At 37.1% G+C, this 23,018-nt stretch overlaps 1 protein-coding gene across 1 annotated transcript in view; it reads right to left on the minus strand.

Annotated features, from left to right (window-relative positions):
• Positions 1-23,018, minus strand: part of col23a1a (collagen type XXIII alpha 1 chain a) — a 169,703-nt gene that overhangs the window by 11,566 nt on the left and 135,119 nt on the right. The window contains exons 6-14 of the mRNA XM_051127812.1: positions 20,865-20,891; positions 19,846-19,872; positions 17,623-17,649; positions 16,905-16,931; positions 10,072-10,143; positions 9,227-9,343; positions 3,411-3,437; positions 3,279-3,305; positions 1,906-1,959 (exon numbers count right to left, since the gene is read on the minus strand). Of these exons, the coding sequence (XP_050983769.1) occupies positions 1,906-1,959; positions 3,279-3,305; positions 3,411-3,437; positions 9,227-9,343; positions 10,072-10,143; positions 16,905-16,931; positions 17,623-17,649; positions 19,846-19,872; positions 20,865-20,891 (405 nt within the window). The remainder of the gene's footprint in view (positions 1-1,905; positions 1,960-3,278; positions 3,306-3,410; positions 3,438-9,226; positions 9,344-10,071; positions 10,144-16,904; positions 16,932-17,622; positions 17,650-19,845; positions 19,873-20,864; positions 20,892-23,018) is intronic.

The following is a 23,018-nucleotide window of genomic DNA, read 5'->3' on the forward strand; positions in this document are numbered from 1 at the left end:
AAGGCTGCTACCTGATCTCATGACGAAAACATATCTGTGGGAACTTTTTTGCAAGACGTTAAATACACTGACCAAAATTATAAATGCAACACTTTTGTTTTTGCCCCCATTTTTCATGAGCCGAACTCAAAGATCTAAGACTTTTTCTATGTACACAAAAGGCCTATTTCTCTCAAATATTGTTCACAAATCTGTCTAAATCTGTGTTAGTGAGCACTTCTCCTTTGCTGAGACAATCCATCCACCTCACAGGTGTGGCATATCAAAATGCTGATTAGACAGCATGAATATTACACAGGTGTGCCTTAGGCTGGCCACAATAAAAGGCCACTCTAAAATGTGCAGTTTTACTGTATTGGGGGGGGTCTGCGGGGGTCCGAAAACCAGTCAGTATCTGGTGTGACCACCATTTGCCTCATGCAGTGCAACACATCTCCTTCGCATAGAGTTGATCAGGTTGTTGATTGTGGCCTGTGGAATGTTGGTCCACTCCTCTTCAATGGCTGTGCGGTATCTCTGTGCATTCAAAATGCCATCAATAAAATACACCTGTGTTCGTTGCCCATAACATACGCCTGCCCATACCATAACCCCACCGCCACCATGGGCCACTCAATCCACAACGTTGACATCAGCAAACCACTCACCCACACGACGCCATACACGCTGTCTGCCATCTGCCCTGTACAATGAAAACCAGGATTCATCTGTGAAAAGAACACTTCTCCAAAGTGCCAGACGCCATCGAATGTAAGCATTTGCCCACTCAAGTTGGTTACGACGACAAACTGCAGTCAGATCAAGACCCCGATGAGGACGACGAGCATGCAGATGAGCTTCCCTGAAACGGTTTCTGACAGTTTGTGCAGAAATTCTTTGGTTATGCAAACCGATTATTGCAGTAGCTGTCCGGCTGGCTGGTCTCAGACGATCTTGGAGGTGAAGATGCTGGATGTGGAGGTCCAGGGCTGATGTGGTTACACATGGTCTGCAGCTGTGAGACCGGTTGGATATACTGCCAAATTCTCTGAAACGCCTTTGGAGACGGCTTATGGTAGAGAAATGAACATTCAATTCACGGGCAACAGCTCTGGTGGACATTCCTGCAGTCAGCATGCCAATTGCACGCTCCCTCAAAACTTGCAACACCTGTGGCATTGTGCTGTGTGATAGAACTGCACATTTTAGAGTGGCCTTTTATTGTGGCCAGCCTATGGCACACCTGTGCAATAATCATGCTGTCTAATCAGCTTCTTGATATGCCACACCTGTGAGGTGGATGGATTATCTCGGCAAGGAGAAGTGCTCACTAACACAGATTTAGACAGATTTGTGAACAACATTTGAGAGAAATAGGCCTTTTGTGTGATCTTTGAGTTCAGACATAACAAGCCTGCTTGGTAGTTAGCTCAGCTGGCACAGAATTGGACTAAGGATGTAGAATCCTTGGGTATGAATTCCATGAAAAACATATGACTCACAATGAAAGAGCTGAAAGATGAGAGATGGAAAAACAAGCTAAAACGGCATGCTTGCGATTGCATTTTTTACATCACATTCACTTTTTTTATACTATAGTGTAGGTTTAGGTGTAGTCCAGATAGTACCTTATTTTAAAACATCACGGAGCATTAGAGTTATTGCACCACTCAACTAACATTTCAAGCCGGAACTGTGGTGAACCTTACAAAACCAATGTCACATAAAACATACCATATGTACTTTTATCTGTTCCAGGGGAAAAAACAAAGCACTTTTTAGCACCACTCATTAGACATTTCATTTAGAATATGTCATGAAAAACGTACATGGCGGTACATATTTCGCATCTTGCGAAAAAGTTCCCACAGGTACGTTTTTGTCATGAGATCAGGTGTCAAAACCAGAGAAAGAATGACCTCTGACCTTTGACCCTGGGGGTCCCTGTGGTCCTGGGTAACCCTGATCACCAACTTCACCCTGTAAAACAATTAAACATCCAGTTTACAGACCACTGAACACATATGATTTAACAGAAAAACAACAAATCTTCCATATTGTGACATTCATCTGAGAGAACAATAAATCGATTAAAAAATGCAGGATGGACAATCGGCAGATCTGAATGTGAGCTTGCACTTTTATTATCACTGAGATATAGTTTTTGTTAATATTTTAAATGAGATTTTATTTTATACTTTCTGTTTTCATTTTTATTTGAGTAAAATTTTAGTCATTTTGTTGTATGTTTTTGTCATTTTAATGTATATTCATTTTTGAATGTTTTCGAAAGAAGTTTCTTATGCTTGTCAAGGCTGCATTTATTTCATCAAAAAGAAAAGAAAAGAAAAAATTAATACTTTTATTTTACAAGGATGTGTTAAATGGATAAAAAAGATAGTGAAGACTTACATTGTTAGAAAAGATTTCTATTTTGAATAAATGCTGTTCTTTTAAACTTTATTCATCAAAGAATCAAAGAAAAAAGCATCACAGGTTTCAGAAAAAAATTAAGCAGCACAACAGTTTCAACACTAATAATAAATCAGCATATTAGAACAATTTCTGAAGAGTCGTGTGACACTGAAGACTGGACTTCAGTTCATTTTATTTCAAGCAAAGAACATGTTGATTTTTGCTGAAATTTTGATTAAAAAGCAAAAAAAGAAACATACAGTATCCATGGATTCACAAGAAGGTCAATGAGATGCATAAAAAAAGACAGATTTTCAAGATGAAAACTGAAATTTACCCTATTTATTTTCTCTTATTGAGAACTTTGCATAATTGCATAATATTCAAAATAAAAATATTGCTACACCTTTGAACCTATAGCACATTTCAGTTTTCACAGATAAAATTTTTTACTTTATCCCTCATTTTGTTTCTTCTATCCTGTTTCACTCAGAAATAAAATCACACCAGCTGCAACACGACGGCCAAAACATGCTCGCATTCAGTATGCTTCTCATCTTAGTCTCCCACACGAACATACACATGTACTAAGACGAAACTGATATTACACATTAGAAGTCATTCCAGTGAAACAGGCTGATCTAATTCAAGACCTCATACAGATGTCGGTGCAGCCAGACGTCAGTGTTTAAGGACAGCTAAAGTCAGCAAGCACTTACTAGCACAAAGGGCAAAACACTCTAACATGCTGTTCATATTTATACCAAGAGGAAAGAATGCAGTCTTTCAGAAAATTGCGAAAGCAAGAGATCTTCCCAAAAAGCAAGAAACATCTTGGCCTCAAGGATGAGCACACATATAGATTTTATGAGATTTAATCTTACCGGTTTCCCCGGTAAACCTCTTTGTCCCTGCAGAAAGAGAAAACGTGTTTAAACGAAAATAACATACAATAATATAATGTTAACCATAAAGACCATGTTGATCAGAAACAGTGCTAGTTACAATACACTCACCTCTGTTCCTTCTTGTCCAGGAGCACCCTAGAGAGACAGAAAGTATTTAAGAGTTACTTTAATACTCCAAACGTCCAAGATGTACTTCAGTGTTTGATTGATGCCAGAGCTCTTTTTCAAAAGAGAACCAAATGTCATGTGTCAGTTGTTAAGTTGCTGTGCATCGATATTAACATTAAACGGCTTGTTGGGTTAGCGGTATGAGTTTCACATTAAATATCAAGTAAAGTCACATTTACGTCCATCAATTCAAGTCTTGTGATGTGAAAAGCTGTGTGTTTATAAGAAACAAATCCACCACTGAGAAGTTTTTAATCATTGCTTTTGGCTAAAATACAAGTTTTCTATCCATAATGTTGCTTTCTCAAGTGAAAAAGTTGTCTTTTCTGAATCAGGAGAGAAATATGTACAGATTAATCACCAATTATAAGTGAAAACAGTCTGTTGCTGGTTTTTGATGTAAGCGGACAACAGGAGATGAACCTTTTCACTGGAGGAAGCGTCATTATGGAGCATAGACTCATTTTTGGCCAAAACGACGAAAAATGATGAGTTTGTTTCTAACAAACCCGCAGCTTTTCATTTTACAAGATGTTAATTGATAGACTGGAGTGGTGTGGATTACTTGTGGATTATTGTGATGTTTTGATCAGATGTTTGGACTCTCATTCTGACGGCACCCATTCACTGCAGTACCCACTGGTGAGCAAGTGATGTAATGCTGAAATTCTCCAAATCTGTTCTGATGAAGAAACAAAGTTTGTGCAGAGACGGTTGTGTCTGTCATTTAACCACTAGGGGGCAGTGATGTACAACTTAGCTTTTTTTGGTTGAACGTTTGCCATCACATATTAAGCACCGATAGCAAACACCTGCTCACATTCATGCAAAGTTCATCATTTTATAATAGAAATCATGGTTTAAGTGTTTGTCATACACAGAGAGAAAGAAAGAGTGAATGTAACTATCGCATCTTTTGGAGGATGTGCTTGGTGAATGTATTATGATCTAAACTTCAGGATGTCCAGCAATGTTTTTCATTTTGTAATCGATATTCTTGTCCTCAATCTCAGTGGCACATATATGCATGCACACAATCTAGTGAAATGTCATATTTTACGTCAAGCAGACTTCAAAGCTGGTATTCAGGCACAATACGGAGAGACATAATTTTGTGTTTCATGTCAAAAATGAACAAAACCAGAGGAAGCGCTGGGGAAAATCAGAAGCACTGTACTGTTCACATAGCTTCAAGCTGTGCTTCTTAACAAGGTGGTTTTGCCAGAGAAAAACACAACAACAGGAGACAACTAGCTAGTAAGTTGTAATGTCAGGGAAACATCTGTGAGCAACATGGTGCAGAATTTCATAAATTTCAGCTTTCATAAAAGTTTCCTTACTCACAAGCTTGACGACAAAGTAGAGCTGTGCAAACAGAAAATGTCTCTTTGTTTTATCCAGAGGACTCTTATGAAAAGCTCTACTAGCTCTGCCAGCAGAGTTACACAGACTCTCTTTGTGCATGAGCTGTTATAGCCTACTTTGTGTTTTTAGACTTATAAATATAAAATGATAATTGTGACCCTGGACCACAAAACCAGCTATATTTGTAGCAATAGCCAACAATATATTGTATGGGTCAAAATTATCGATTTTTCTTTTATGCCAAAAATCATTAGAACATTAAGTAAAGATCATGTTCCATGACGATATTTTGTAAATTTTCTACCATAAATATATAAAAGTATATAACAGTATTTAGATTTTTTTTTTTTTTTTTTTTTTGCAGATTCTCAAATAGTTGTTTCTCTGCCAAATATTGTCCTATCCTAACAAACCATATATCAATTGAAAGCTTATTTATTCAAATCAAAAAATTGATTTTGAAATTGAGAATTGCTAAAAATGGGTCAAATATGTGTTGGTACCTCCGTTGTTTATATATGCATATTAGAAAAGCAAAAGGTGACTCATTAGATCATTTAATAAAATTATGCATAATCAACATAACTTAATCACATTTAATGTAGTTAATGCATTTTTTGTAGTTTTTTTGTAATTATATTAGTATACATTTATTATATTTTTACATACACTGCCATTCAAAGTTTGAGATCAGTAAGATTTATTGTTTTTAAAGAATTCTCATGCTCATCAAGGCTGCATTTACTTGATATAAAATATTTAAAAGAACAGTAATATTGTGAAATATTATTACAGTTTAAAATAATGGGTTTCTATTTTAATATATTTTAAAATATAATTTATTCCTGTAATGCAAAGCTGTATTTTCAGCATCATTTCTCCTGTCTTGAGTGTCACGTGATCCTTCAGAAATCATTCTAATATGCTGATTTATTACTTTTACCAACATTTATCAGTGTTGGAAACAGTTGTGCTGCTTAATATTTTTTTTAGAAGCTGTGATGCTATTTTCGGGATTATTTGATGAATAGAAAGTTAAAAAGAACAACATTTACTTAAAATGGAAATCTTGCTATACATCGCTTTTTATTAATTTAACATCCTTGGTGAATAAAAGTATTAATTTCTTTCAAAAAAAGAAAGAATAAAAAATGTACTGACCCCATACTTTTGAACAGTAGTGTATATTGTTAAAAAAGATTTATATTTTAAATAAATGCTGTACTTTTTAACAGTTTATCCATCAAAGAATCCTGAAAAAAGTCTCTCAGGTTCCAAAAAAAATATTAAGCAGCACAACAGATTCCAACATTGATATTAAATCAGCATATTAGAATTCTGAACGATCATGTGGCACTGAAGAATGGAGTAATGATGCTAAAAATTCAGCTTTGACCACAGGAATTAATTCGATTTTAATATATTTTAAAATAAAAAAGCGTTATTTTACATTGTAATAATATTTCACAATATTATATTCTTTTCTGGATTTTGATCAAGTAAAAACAGCCTTGATGAGCATAAGAAACTTAAAAAAAAACACACACATAGAAAATCTTACTGATCCCAAACTTTTGAATGACAGTGTATATACTATAGTTTGATGCAGATAATCCTGAGTAAATGAAATTCCCCACATGCTTGCCAAACCCCCAAATGTCATGTAAAATCAAGCAAAGTGAGTTTGGTAATTTAAAATGTCAGTCAGACGGTCTCTTCATATATGAATGAATGGTTCTTGGCCAGAAAAAGCTATAATGTGCTGCAGATTTACTGCTGATAGTCAAAACCTTGGCTTGTGAAACCAACAGTCTAATAAGACCGACATTACAGAGTATGTCCTGGCTCTCATAACCTGCCGCTATGCAAGAATAATTTCTGCTACTGCAAAAAGAACTGACAGTCCAGTGTGCCCATGAGAACCAGCCCAAGTTCAATGAAATAAAACCATTTCCAGTTCACTTTCAGTCCAAATTAATTTGCCTTTATGATAAGAAACTAAAAAGGATGAACTTAATTTGAAGGGACCTACGGCGAGAAACGTTGGGAGAACTGTTCCTGAACCTGGATTCGTGTCATATCTCTTTTCGGGATGTTCAGGAACAGCAGAGCCCGTCAAGAACACAGTGTGGCCGTGTCTTACCCAAACCAGATGAGTCTTGAGCCTTAAAATCTATATTTGGTTTAGCTTTAGGTGAGCCGCAGTGCACTGGCATAGATTGTGGTTTTCAAATGCCCCGCTGGGGGAATGATGAACTGGATTTGCCCCTTTCCCCTTTCACCTGTCTCTCTCCATCACCTCTGGCTGAACAAAACACAACCGTCAGATGACAGAGGCCAGAGCGGAGCAAAGCTAATGCCTTTCACCTTTAAAGTACAACCTGTAACTGTTGTAAACCACAGGTTGCTATAGTGAAAAACAGTTTCAGATGATAAATTCAATTGTACAATTTGAGTCCCCTAGGTAACAATGAAAAACTCAGTTTGGTGCCCTCTTGGTAGATGGTACCAGTTGTTTTTTACTTTTTCCACTTTTACAAATTAATTTACAAAAATGAGCTGAACAAGCACAATTCTTGAACATTTTGACACAGCTAAATTTCATTATGTCTTAACTTTATTATGCTTCAGCTAACTTAATTATTTTTGTTAAGACTACAGGGATCATTTTGTTGACATACAGTAACTAACTGGGCAGCAGATTTGTAGTTCCCAGCATGCTTTGGATAGGACTGCACTCAGAGAGTAAATGTTGAAATTAAGTGTAATTTGATGTCTTTTTCAGTAAAGGGAGACTTGTTAGGGTTTTTTTATGTTCAGTCATGATGGAGTTTTTAATATGCTTTTGAGTTTTGCTGTTCAGCAAAACTTTATTTGTTTAAATTAACTTGTATTGGTCTTGTTGTACAGACCTAAACTAATTAGAACTGCCTACAAAAGTTTTAGCTTAAACAAAAAAACAAAAAAAACTAAATACGCTAGGGCTGGATAAACAAACAAAAAAAAATTGATTTCTCGATTTTAATAGATTCTCATTTTAATGAACCAATGTCAATTCTTAAATCACAATCCATCTTTTGGTCTATGCTGTTTTTTTCAGTTGATGAATGAACAGTACATTTTTTTTTTTTTTTTAAATCCTCATTAGGCATGCGGTTTTGATTCTCTAAGCAATGTGACATCACATTGTTTAGGCCCCGTCCACAGCCGCTGATTGACAGTACCCATAGTAGCCATAGTTTCCACCCTCCACAAACAGTCTTTGGCTGTACGCTGTCCTCCATTTTCTCCATGCTCGAGCAGCTGTAACATCAACAGTGTCTTGCAAGCAATCCCGGTGTTTTGTGTTTGGATGTAAGACTGAAGTCTTTTTTTTTCCCAACATCTGAGCCACTGAGGGTGTGGTGGATTACTTTTATTTTTGAAAGTAATGCACCTCAAAACTACCTAAATCTGTTTATGTCTGCGCAAATCATTTCTCTCCAGACTGCTTTGTGAATGTCATGTTACAGGGCTCAGCTAACATTTTAACCGTATTTGTGTGCGTATATTATTATTTATTATTAGTATTTTAGCGCTGCGCTGAAAAGATTAGTTCAAGCCGTGTTGTTAGTTCAGTGACACTAGCAAACACGTCCTCCCTATGCTGTCAAGTCAGCTCGATAACAGGTCAGAGTGGCGCAAGCTCTGTAAAATTGTGGTGTTTTGTCCCACTTTCAGTGTGTTTGGCTTCCTGTATGAACAGCTGATGTTGCTTCTACCCAGGGTTGTCAGGTTTTCACAATAAAACCCACCCAACTGCTACTCAGAAACAAGCCCAATCGCATTTTGAAGAGGGTCCCCATTAAAAAACCCGTTCCAGGGGAATAAATTACATTTTTTGTCGGGGTTCCCCTGATTAATTTGTACGTCAGGGGCTAAATATGACGTTGTTGGGGTCGCTTTAACCCACCGCAACAGTGTTAAAGTAGCCCATTTCCACAGGAAAACTGCTGACTTGGCAACACTGCTTCTACCGACTGTTTATTGCTGTAGGTATGCAAAGCAGAGATGTGTATGCTACAGCCTCTTTTAGACACATTCTGGGGACACCCAATACCAATATTACACCTTGTAAAAAGGGGCATAATAGGTGCCCTTTAAATTAAAGGTACAGTATGTAATTTTCGCTACTAGATGGCGCATTTACAAAACAAACAAAGAAACAAAGGCGATTGCTAATGAGGGACCAGCGCTACACATGACTCGAATGCTTTTCATAAGGGGTCATATCATACATTTTTGACATTTTTCCCCCTGTGCAATTTTTTAATGAGATGACCCCTTTAAACAAGGAAATGTACAACTTTTAAGGTATCACAGAAGCAGGTAAAACGAGCAGAGCATCTTACTGGTTCTCCCGGTGGGCCGCGGGGACCATCCTTTCCTGTGTTTCCTGGGGGCCCTCTTGCACCGGGTGCTCCAGGAGGGCCTGGAGGTCCAGGTGGGCCAGCTTGTCCTTGATCACCCTAAGGAAAACAAATAAACATCATATGATATAAAATCAATTCCTCAAGTAAGTCACAGCAAAACATACGCACAGATAAAATTCTCTTGAAGTATGCATTTTAGTTTCATTATCTTTTTTTATTTGGAAAAGTGAATGGAAGATTGTTTTAAGTTTCATTACAACTTATTTACTGTATAAAAGTCATTTGGCTTTTGTGAATAATAATACGTTAATAAATAATACAAAATAATTATGCCTCTACTAAACAGTTACTTTGCTGTTTTTGGTAAATATTTGTGAAATCTACTATAGCAAAGATCACCCTACCCCACAAAATGACAATTTTCCCACAAGGTTTCTTTATACATGTAAAGAGGTGAATCTCGTTTTACAGTTTTATACAGTATTTTCAGGATCATTATTATTGTTTATTTTTTAGATTGTAACATTATTTTGTATTACATTTCCTTATCCAAAATGTATTTATTTATTTATTTTTTGATTATGTGGTAAAATATGGCCCAGATATATTCTTGTGAGATCCACCCTGAATCAGCATTATTCACTAGAGCAGCAAACTTGCATGCAACGCTCTGATTCCTTACACATGGATGAGGTTATTTGTTTGTAAATATTGAGACACACAAACAATAACACAAGCAATCACACACAATGACATGGGTTAAAAAGGAGGAAGATGAAGATCTAGTAACTGGAGTGTCTGCACATGCCTGGCACACATGCTACCTTCAGCATACGCCTCTGGAAGCTGGGCTGATCGGCCGAGATGTAGCTGTGATCGTAACGAGGAAAGACCATCTTTGCGTGTGAATCACCAATACAAAGCGACAGGAAAACCCCGGAAAAACAGATGGAAGAAGAAAAGACAAAGGGGAAACAATAAGAGCATTGAAAAAATTGATTGAGGGATAGTGAGGAAACTGGGCAAGATCTCAGGGGCCATGAAGGGGGGGCGGCCTTCTAGGACACGGAGCGGATTGGAGATGAAGGCTATGGCAGCAGAGAAGAGACAAACCTTAATGAGAATCTGATTACTATGCAGACCTGCATGAGTGCCATGACCCTGCGAGAGGAACAGGATGAACAGAGGAGCAAAGATACAGACCAGTCATCAAAAAAGCATTGACAAAGCACTGTGAAATATCAAAGCAGGATTTTGGTTGATTTATTTTTAGTTCAAGATACATCCTTCTAATGACAGACCTATATATAACGGTCAGACCAACTATTTTTGACAACGTTGAATTAAAAGCAATTAAAAACTGTGTCTCAAAATTTAAAAACATCCTTTCAAGTTTGGGGTCAATAATTTTTTTTTAAAGAAATAAATACTTTTATTCAGCAAGGATAAATTAAATTGATCAAAAGCAACATTAAAGACATTCATTATGTTACAAAAGCCTTCTGAAGTAAATGCTTTTGAACCTTTTATTCATCAAAGAATCCTGAAAGAAAATGTATTAAGATTTCCACATAAATAAATAAAAAAAAATAATAAAATAAATAAATATAGCTGCAAGCAGTGATTATCGGGGTTCAAGCACTTTAAGGCATTTAAGCATATATGAAAAAGGAAATTATTCAGCAAGCCTATAACCACCAAATCAATTATTTAAAAAAGCATTTTTGGCATATCCAGGTAATTAACCATAGAAATATTATGTTTATTAGACGACAGGAAAGTTTTAGGCAGAGAGAGGGGAGCGGGATCGGCAAAGGACCTCAAGACGAGAATCGAACTCGGGTTGCCGTGAGCGCAGTCGCGCTGTATATGTCGGCGCACTTACCACAAGGTTACCGGCATCCGACACATTTCAACATTTTTTTGATAATTATTGACCCAGAGAGTCCAGAGAATTGTACCGTAGTTTTTTTTTTCTAGATTGAGAGCAAAAACCTAGAACTAATTCACAAAAGTCTATTTTTTTTTACATCTTCTCAATCATTTAACAAACGATTTGATTGACAGCAGTGGTTCTAGAGGCAAAGTTGTCCAAAATGAGGAGTTCTATCATATGATACAATTATCACACAATATACAATTGTTTACAGCGTTGAAAAATGCAATATCACCCCCCAGTGGCTGATTTTCTTCAAATTTCTCACAGACCTTTGGGGCTTCCATTATCCTTGTCCAATAGGTGCTCAAACTTCATCGGACAATGGCGGCCATTTTTTTTTTGAGATACGCAAATGTCCTTATAGACATGTGTGGCACTTTGGACCATGACTGTGCACAGTGATTTTCATGTTGATAGGAAAAATAGTTCCATAGTTATAGTCATTTATCTTTTATAGCACCACCTAGTGGCCAAGATCCATGATTCTTTTTTTTTTTTTTTGACTGAGCTCTTACATAGTTGTTCCGAGATTGGCACAACTATGTAGATATCTTATTCCATACAGGAGTTATAGGCATTTTACTTAAAGTGGCCCTGCCACTTTCGAACGTTTTGGTGTCACTTTGTAACGGAGAGTCAAAAGTTTTTTTGTTTTTTTTTGATAGTTATTGATATTCACTCTCCAGAGAATCTTCCTGCAATGGTTTGGTTCCAATCTACTAAAAACCCAGGACTAGTTCGCAAAAGTAGGTTTTTCAAAAAATCCAAAATAACCGAATCTGAGGCATGCATCTTGCCGGCATGAGAGGATGCCTTGTCCGTGTCCAAAGGAGACCTGAGCCTGCAACTGACCGTTTAGGAGTTATGAGTGATTTCGTACTTTCGTCCTTGACGATTCTAACAATTTTGCTATGCGCTTGAACCCTTAAAAAACCAGAAGACTGGAGTAATGATACTGAAAATTAAATTTTAAAATGTATTAAAATAGAAAACATTACTGTATTTACTGTGTCAAATAAATACAGTTAAGAGACTTCTTTCAAACAAATTTTAAAAATATTACTGACCTCAAACCCTTAAACAGTAGTGTACATTTCCTGTCATTTTAATTTATTTTAATATATTAAAACTATATTAAACTATATTTTTCATGATTTAGTAAAAATCATTTTTTTTAATTTGATTTATTTTCTGGCACAATAATATAATATAATATAATATAATATAATATAATATAATATAATATAATACTATAATATTATATTATGAAACATTATGAAAAAAAATCCCATTTCCTTATACTGTAAATAGAATACATCTAATACATATATTGAGTTCTCATTGGATTTGACTGGATCAATTATTTAAACTCATGCCATGTCACGAAAATTAAAATGATACTTGCAGTTTTGACTTGCTCTAAATACAGAACCAAAAGGACAACGTGTCTGGACTGCCTAAATACAACTGTGATTTAAATACGAATGACCAAAGTATTTAAAATTGTTGGTTTTACCACCCTGAAATAAAACTGAGCTAAAACCATGGTTTTATTTTTGTTTTTCTTAAATCATATTGGTCTGGACAACATATTTATGTTCGCTTGTCTCTGTAAACCACAATCTGAGGGCTGAATTGTGTTGACAGCAGTAACAGAGAGCTGCCAGTAGCACAGAGAAATGTCACATATCTGCTAGAAAAGATTTTAAGAAAGGTTGTACCGATCCAGGTGGGAATGGAAACTGACTGAAAAGTGTGAAATTATTTTATAGCTTTTCACTGTCAGGTTAAAGTGGCTAAGAAAGAAAGCTATAGCTTCAAAAATGTGAGAGCTAAAGCCTTGAAAAAAAGAAAGAGAAACAAAGAAGAAAACAGAGAGAAAGCGAGAGTGACACAGCACGTTGATGCCAGCGTGAGCATGAGGGTTGAGTTAGCAGGGATGTGGTGACCTGAGGGATACTTGAGGTTTCCCACACTGCTGCTTTACTCAGCACTACACACACGCTCAGCTAACTGAGCTTCCCATAGACTTCTATTGTTCTTACGCTATATAAATTACACTAATTATATTTACTGCAGACTAACCCCAACTCTAAAATAAAAGTTGTGGCATTTTTAGAAGAGAATAAAGGGATTATTTGCTCTGTGTTTTTCCTTTCCAGTGCTTCCCCACAGGCAAGTTTGTTAAGATTTATTTTTGTTTGTTAACATTTGTCATTGTTTTTGTGCTCGGAAACATGCTATCTAACACATATACATAGTACGCTCTTTAGTGAATCAAAATAGACTGAACATAGATAACTCCCATGTTTGTTTCTTTATGTTTCTAGAGGAGCAGAATATTTATCAGAGCACTGTTCAAGTAATTTGTAAAATAAAATTTCATAAATATATAAAATGTGTATATATAGAATAAAATACTTGCTGATCATTTCAAAGTAGCCAGATATTGACCAAACAATCCTATATTTGGATAGCGGTGTGGCTACTGGCAAATAAAAAAAAAAAAATGTGACCCTCGATCACAAAACCAGTTATAAGTAACACAGGTGTATTTGTAGCAATAGCCAACAATACATTGTATGGGTCAAAATTAACAACTTTTCTTTTATGCCAAAAATCATTAGGATATCAAACTATGTTTGGATGGGGGTGTGGCTACTGGCAAATGTGGGCGTGCTCTAAAGAAATTACCCAACCGGAAAAAAAAAAAAATATATATATATATATATATATATATATATGCATGTGTGTGTGTGTGTGTGTGTGTGTGTGAGTTGGGGGTGTGGCTACTGGCAAATGTGGGCGTGCTCTAAAGAAATTACCCAACCGGAGAAAAAAAAAAAAATATATATATATATATATATATATATATATATATTCTCTGTTATTTTTATTATGGATTATTAGCTTTGTTTTTATGGACTTCTGATTGGTTGTCTTTAGTCACATGTTCTCCTTTGTTCTGTTTTCCCACCACTCTTTAGCTGTCATGGTAATTTATCTAATCAGCTCAGGTGTTAATCATTATTTCGTTTATATGGTTTGAGCTTAAGTTCCTGTTTGCACACTCTCTGGTTGTCTGGTATTAATTGTGTTTTCCCACACTGTTACGGCATTTTAAGTATTCTGGAGTTCTTAAATAAACCTGTTCGGATCTTTATTCGTCGTCTTTGTCTTCATCTTTGGATTACCCGTGACAAAATACCAGACCCAAGAAATGTGAAGTAAGCTGAACATTGCTTCCATTTATGTTGCCATGACGAGGGGCAATATTTTGCTGGAAGGAGGAACTGTATTTGTGTTCCAGAATGGCAGAGACCTGAAGCTTTATGTGGAGGAGTTCCTTGCCATCTGCCATCTTGCCATCTGCGACGTCTGTCTTATAGAGGGATTTCTGTGTGGACTGGACGAGGATCTCCGCTTTGTCATGCCCCTTGGAGATCGCTGCTGGACTTTGGAAGCTTACATCAACTTTGCACTGTGGACGAACGGATCCGTGTTCACAGTGGGCAAAGCCGAGGAAGACAGCAGCCTTGTCCAGCCACACTACACAGATGTCGCACAGCCAGACCCAGAGCACAGCCCACCAACTTTCGAACCATGGGGACGACAACGCCAGAGCCCCCCGCATGCACCACCGTGTGCACAGAGCCTGCAACAACAGCGCCTACAAACGCCCTGGAGCCGAAGCCACAATGTCAGTCTGACCAGGGGTGTGAGCCAGCAACAGACGTCCCAGTGTGTATTTTGGTGGAGATTGATTCTGGTGAGGATTGGCTGATTGACTGGGACACTGAAATACTACCTCCCTCCCTTCCCCACCCTGAAATATCTACACTTTCTTCATTATCACCGGTTTTAGCCAGCTCAGAGACTGATTCTTTGCTCTGTAAGGACTGTAAACCATTATATGTGGTCCCACCCAACCTCCCTGTCCCACCTCCACTACCACCACTAATCTCAGCCAGTCCTCCTGCCCTACCTCAGCTGTCCTCTTGCAGCCCTGTGTCTTCCCCTGGGTTGCTCTGTGGTGCGAAGCCTCAGGACTTGTACTCGCCAGCTGCGCAAAATTGGGTGGATCCATTAACTCCGCCTTCAGCCTAAGATCCCCTTGTTTCACCTTGACCCATCGAACTGTTGGCGCCACCTTGGCTTCGCCCACCTGAGACCCTCACCCTTGGGGCTCCACCGGGTTCTCTCGACCCTTCTGCTCCACCTCAGTCGTCACCCTGCCTACGCCACGGACTAGGGAGCCTTTCGCTGTGCTTCGTCTCTCCACCCCTATGGCTTCAGCAGGCTCCTCCCTCCCCCCAGCTCCACCTCAGTCCTCGGTCACAGCAGCTCCGCCTCAGTCCTCGGGCACTCCGGCTCCACCTCGGACACTTGTCACCGTGGCTCTGCCCAGGTCTTCATCGTTATCCCACGGATGTTGTTGGCCACACCTCAACCTTGGCTCCTCCCTCCATCAACACCACCGTGGGCTGTCGTCTTCACAGTGCACTGGGTCGTGGGTCTGCAACATCTGGGCACTCCTCCCATCATCGTGCCCATGGATGCTTCCACCATCTGTGCCTCTATGGAGTCTCTGCCTGTCTGCCTGCCTGTACTCACCAGCTCTCTCCAACTCCTCGACCACCACCAAACCTCCACTCTACCTCCCTCTTCACCTGTTTTTCATTATGGTGCGAGTATGGCATTGGCATTTTGCTTTTATTATGATAGGACAGTTTAGAAGTGACAGGAAGTGAAGTGGGAGAGAGAGATGGGGGTGGGATCAGGATAGGTCCTCGAGTCGGGATTTAAACACGGGACGTCCGCAGTGCAACGGCGCTGTATGCCATTTTAAGTATTTTGGAGTTCTTTAATAAACCTGTTTGGATCTTTATTCATCATTTTTGTCTTCATCTTTGGACTACCTGTGACAGTATGGGTCAAAATTACTGTTGTTGTGTGTGTGTGTTTTTGTTTTTTTGTTTTGTTTTTTTCTTTTATGCAAAAAATCATCAGGATATTAAATAAAGATCATGTTCTATGAAGATATTTTGTAACGTAAATATATTAAAACCTAAGTTTTGATTAGTAATATGCACTACTAATAATGATTTTTTTTTTTTAATTTTTAAAAATTATATATATATATATATATATATATATATATAAAGTTCAGATGCAAAACCAGCTAAATCCATCTAACGTCTTTCTTTAAAAATGCATTTTTATCAGGCTCAGATGTATAGGTTTCTGTGTAAGTACCGGTACTTCTGATTGGGCTGAGGGTGGTATTTTTGCAAGTTTGAAGAAAAAGTATTTGATGGACATATAATGTGTCGAGAGCATTCACTCAGTATCATTATCTCATTTTTGACCGAGATGGCTTTTAGCTGGTTTTGCATCTGAACTCTTCATATATACTTTAGTTGCCCATCTTGGATATCTGGATATTTGCGTATTGCCACTTCTTTGAACGTATGTGAGGAAAAATAAAGAAAGGGAGAATACTGAATCTATTAAATAAATTCAGCCCTCTGTCACACACAGTTCAGCCCTTCAATTTTGATTTATGACGTATCATCAATCCTCATAAATGTGATGAATATCTAGTCCGGTATCTCCCTCATTATTGTGAGGCACATGTGACATTTGGTTTCTCTGACTGTATGGGAAAATATAAATAGATAAATTTATTCAAAATGACAGAAATGTGCGCGTACTAACCCTTGGCCCGGTGTCTCCTTGATCACCCTACAACACAAACAGACAACAATGCAATCAGCAACACATGTGAGCTAAAATACTAGATTTTTTTAATATCCTGAAGAGAATTTGAGTGGTTCTTGACTGTGTTTGGATGATTGCTAATGTGTCTTTGCATCTATCCACACCAAAGGTGAACATGTTGATGGAAATTAGATGTTTAAAATGTCTTAACAAACACTGCTTTTGTATTAGATGCAAGAGAAAGCTTCCTGACCCACTAACATAGCCTCTGTGATAATTTAATCTGGTTTACTATTCACTATGTGTTTAAAGTAACTTACAAGAGAGCATATAAATGAAACCAGGGCAGAGAATGAGTATACTGTAACTCTGTTTACTAATTACTATAAATGAGGAACACTGATCTGGGAGAAAAAGCATCCTGAGGCTTCATGTTTTTGTTTTGTTGTGCTTTTTTTCTGCAATCAGGAAAAGACTTCAAGACGGCCTTCATTTACCACAGGTTTCTTGTTTCTCTAATTTGATGCCTGACACGGTTTACATCCCCTCCAAAACATGTGTTTGAAGACAAAAGCCAATGCAAATGAAATTTGCGAGTTGTTTTAGAAATGGGAAAACATCTGCTTGCTGGGAAACTGAGATCGGAAACAGAACGAAACATCCTGTGTGTGTGTGCTGTAAAATATCGACCAAAAAAAAAAGATACTAAATGTACCTTATCTCCTTTTGGTCCTGGCAGCCCCTGAAAAAGTTGGGTGTAATGATTAGACAGATTGTCCAAAATGAAAAATTGACATGACAGAAGTCCAAGGGAAAATACAGCATAGTTCAAAAACATACCATGTGAACCATAAGTCATTCACTAACAGTCGTTAGTGTCTCAATGTCCTCTAACTTTCACATGTACCTCATCTTCAAAGTTTTTCTACATCGACCAAAAGTACAGGCAGCACCTCACATCTGCACTAGATATAGCTGTAATCTTTGATCTTAAAAGTCATTTGCAAATAACATGATCAAAAGTCTGGGAATATGATGAACGTACAACTGACTGAACAAAAGAAAATGGTTTGAGTCAAACTAAGCAAGTAGAAATGATAGGGAAGAGAGTCTATGGGAATATACACACCACAAGACAAGCGCCAAATTCACATTTTCTGCTCAAAAATGTTTTTATGAGCTGGTTCACATGACCTTGCTCACCGTGACCCGTTTCAGGTCTGAACTGATGAGGCTTCGAAACTGATCTACATGTGTAAAACACATTGCTTTGAAAGAAAAAAAGAGGAAATGCTAGTGAAGCTGATGCAAAGTGCATGTTGAATAATCATGACAGTGAGGAAGTAAATAACTCTAATTATTTTCTAATATTATATCTAATATTTTTTAATCAAAGCGATATTAAAGGATTAGTTCACTTCCAGAATAGAAATTTCCTGGTAATTTACTCACCCCCATGTCATCCAAGATGTTCATATCTTTCTTTCTTCAGTCAAAAAGAAGAGGTTTTTGAGGAAAACATTCCAGGATTTTCCTTAATATAGTGGTGGCCAATGGCTTAATGGTAAAAATTGTAGTTTCAATGCAGCTTCAAAGGGCTCTACATGATCCCAGACAAGGAATAAGGGTCATATCTGGGAAAATGATCGGTCATTTTCTAAGAAAAATTTAATCTATTTACTTTTTAACCACAAATGCTCATTTTGCACTAGCTTTGCAATGCGCAATGCGGTTAGTTCTTCATCTGTGTACTTCAGTTCAAAAAGGTAGGGTAGGGCGAAAAACTCCTCATTTTCTCCTCAACTTCTAAATCATCCAACATCGTTGCTTTACCTTTTTTTGTAAAGGGTGTTTGACGTTCGCTTTGTAAACACTACGTTGGTACTTCTGCCTGCATCATGCATGAACTTTACAACTTGATAACATAACGCGTAAGGGCAAGACAAGCATTTGTGGTTAAAAAGTATATAAATTTACATGTTTTTTTAGAAAATTACTGATCGTTTCGCTAGATAAGACCCTTATTCCTCGACCTTCAACCATTAATTCCCATTGAAGTCCACTATAGGGAGAAAAATCCTGGAATGTTTTCTTCAAAAACCTTAGTTTCTTTTCAACTGAAGAAAGAAAGCCGTTGGCATCTTGGATGACATGGGGGTGAGTAAATTATCAGGAATTACTGTTAGCACTGAAGCCACATTGCAAAAGTGTATTTCCATGATTTAATTCATATGACAGTGGCAAAGGCTGGAATTAAAAACGTCAGAGTCAGTGTGATTCTTGCTGTTCACATTGTCATCCAAACAACATCTGTCACATGTTATCTGAATCAGACTCAACTGCGGTGTAACTACAACCTCTTACTCATTTTAGAAATTCTATGATGCACATCAGTTATATGTTTATATATGTCACAAAATTTTCAGCCTGAATGAGACCTACAGTACGACCATCTTAGACTTTCTTTCATGCGAGTCAAAACAAAACAACTGTCTTTCACAGGAAGCCACAGACGAATGGCGTTTTGAGGTGGTCTGCTTTCCAGAAAAAGTGGTTTACGTTACTTTGGACAAATGGGCTTTCCTTTGGCAGCGCTAAAGAGCGCGACAGGGTTCATAAACGACCACCTAACTGCAACAGCGCAAGCTAACAATGATGAATTCTCTCCTTTTGGTGTGTAATCCATTATTTCCATCACATTTGCGGACAGACATACAAGGTAAAAGACATTATGTGGTGTGTGACCCTACATCTTGAGAGATAAATGGCTGAAAACTTAAACAGGAGCACAATCCCGCTGATGCCATGCAAAATACACTGTATGAATGAACAGCTTTCAGATGAGTGTTTAAAACTTCCATAAACCTACTGTATGAAGCAGCACTTATTTGTCTACAGTGTTAGACAATAACAATAAGAGATCTGAAATTGTATTTACCTGGCTTCCTTTGGGTCCAGGAATACCCTGCAAATAAACAAACCAATTGTTACATTTCTAGTCAAAAAGAGCTTAAAAAAGCCCATCTCCTAGTCTCTATGATATTCTAGTCTCTAGATATGGTTCATGTCCCTCTTTCAATGTATGTCATTTTTTCAACTGTTTTAACATCCACAAGTCAAAAATCATTTATATTCACAACATAAACAGAGATTTACATTGCAGATTTTGACACTGGGGTGGTATTAAGGTACTATATGTGACCCTGGACCACAAAACCGTAAGTAGCACGTATGGGACAAAATGATCAATTTTTCTTTTATGCCAAAAATCATTAGTATATGAAGTAAAGATCATGTTCCATGAAGATATTTTGTAAATTTCCTACCATAAATATATCAAAACTTAATTTTTGATTAGTAATATGCATGACTAAGAACTTCATTTGAACAACTTTAAAGGCAATTTTCTCAATATTTTGATTTTTTTGCACCAGATTCCAGATTCCATCAGATTCCATATTTTCAAATAGTTGTATCTTGGCCAAATATTGTGCTATCATAACAAATGATGGAACATCAATGGAAAGTATATTTATTCAGCTTTCAGATGATGTTAAAATCTCATTTTCAAAAAATCTACCCTTATGAATGGTTTGGTGGTCCTGGGTCCCATATGCTACATATTAGTGCCTTAAAGGTACATACTGGTACCGAAACGGAAACAGTTTTGTACCTTTCTGAGAGTGTAAAGCTTAGTGTGTATGCGCAATAACAAAAAAATAAGTAACAATAAGCTGATGTAATCAAATTAAAGAAGCTTTGTGGCTGTTTCAATTACAAGCTTAGATGACTTAAACCATTTGAAAACCAAATGTCACGCATAAATACACATACTACCTTGGAAAAGCAGATTAAGTAATTAAATGTCCGATAATGTGAGAATCAAGAACCTGTTTTTCAAACACATACACACACACACATTCTCATCTTTTCTCTTTAAACCTTGGGAATACTCACAGGTTTGCCATCCAGACCAAGTGGACCCTGAACAGTGGAAAAAGAGAAAAACAGATGATTAAACCCCAGGAGACCACCAGACAGCCGGTCATAAAAAGGGAAAGTGCAGATAGACTCTGAAGGTAAGTGTCAGGGGTAAATCAAAGGATGAAGATCAGGAGAGAAATGTAGAGTAAAATGAAAATGATCATGTTGAGCCATGATGTCATTTCTATATTTTTAAAATGCAGACTGGAGTCAGACCAGTTTCTTTTGACTGACAACATAAAATCTTGTTACTGAAACCAATTCCATCAGTGAGCGCAGAGGCTAAATTCAACATTAGTAGTGTCACATTAATCAAGTATGCTTATGCACCAGACTGTTTTCATAAAAACTGACTTATAGACTTAAAAGAGACTCAAATGCAAGAATAGTCAATGATCTATAAAAATGTTTGGGCATAAGTAGCTTGGGCTTCTTCACGTGTTTGATCTGTTATACTGGATAAATATGTGCATTATGGCTAGAAATAAAAGATAATTTGTCAGTCCTTTCAATAAATACACAGCAGTCAATTTATCTTGTTTTAAAATCAGTTTTAGTTACACATTTAGCAGCTGTGCAGATGTCAAAATATAAAGGATGTGTCAAACTGGCAGTTTAAAATAAGTTATTATTACTTTTATTTTGTAGAAACCTTCATAGACTGTTTTGGATTGGAATGGGAGCAATCTAGTTTCTAGTGTCCAGTACAGACACTCGTCTGAGCAGTCATGCAAAAGGTGACCTTACATGATTTATTTCTGATGTCAAAGGTGAAAAGCCCGATTTAAATGTGTCATGAAACACCTAGACTTATTCTAAATGTAGCAGTGTCAGATAAATCACATACTTTTGAGTGAAGTGTGGGAGGTCATCAAAATGCCAGAGACCTTTGAACTTTAAAACATATATCTCTACAATTTCAGACCCTTTTTTAGTTGTCCCAAAAGCTAAGTGGACCATTAGTACCATTTGTACTCCACATCAAAATGCACCATCAGTGTTTACTTTTTTATGTGTGTTAGCATGGAAAAGGGCAACCTGATCTCATGACCAAAACGTACACTGCCCTCCAAAAGTTTGGAAACACCCCTGGCAAAGTGTGGTTTTGGACGATATCAGCATAAATCCTTATCATTTTTTGGTGCAAATACATTGAAGTAACTTGACATTATCATTGAAGACCAGCAATAATAATTTTCATTTTGATTACATAATAATGGCAATATATACATGTCAAAGTCAGACACGCCCCTTTGCCAGCTGTGATGCCTGATTACTGGTTTAAACTTGGCCCAGGTTTTTTTTTTTTAAATTTTGGGTCAGCACACCTTAATAACTTCAACAACTGACTGCCAATTAAGTTTAGAATACAATGAATTTAGGCCCAGATTATGCGGATCTGTAATAGCTGCTAATGGTGGATATTTTGATGAATCGAAAATTTACGTTTTTTCTATGTATAAATGGTTTATGTAATAAAATATGTTTTCGTAGTTCGTGTTGTCCCTAATCAGCGCAAAATGATCACAAATTCAAAAGGATACATGCCAATATTGTCCAAAACCCCACTTTTCTAGGGTAGTACTTAATTAAAAAATATGATATTTAGGCAAAATAAGAAAAAATCTACATATCTCAATTCTGTTCAAAAGTTTTCACCCCCCGGCTCTTAATGCAAAGTTTTTCCTTCTGCTACATAAGTGAGTGTTTGAACCTTCTGTAATAGTTGCATATGAGTCGCTCAGTGGTTGTCAATGTGAAAAGATGGATCTCAAAATCATACAGTCGTTGTTGGAAAGGTCTGAAAAACCAAAGAATTTGTGGGACCTAAATGATTTTTCTGAGGAACAGCAGGCAGTTTAACTATTTAGGACAAACAAGGGACTCATGAACACATATCACTAAACAACAGCTGTGGATCATTCAGGTAACAACACAGTATTAAGAATCAAACGTATGTAAACTTTTGAATGGGATCATTTTTATAAATTTAGCTAGTATTTTCTCTTGTGGACTATACTGCATGTAAACATCTATTATGTGAAATATCTTATTCAGGTAGGTACTAAATAAACAATAACGTGCATTTTGTATGATCCCTCTTATTTCCCTGGTGAAAAAAACAGC

The sequence above is a fragment of the Labeo rohita genome, chromosome 14, assembly GCF_022985175.1.
Source record: "Labeo rohita strain BAU-BD-2019 chromosome 14, IGBB_LRoh.1.0, whole genome shotgun sequence".
NCBI lineage: Eukaryota > Metazoa > Chordata > Actinopteri > Cypriniformes > Cyprinidae > Labeo > Labeo rohita.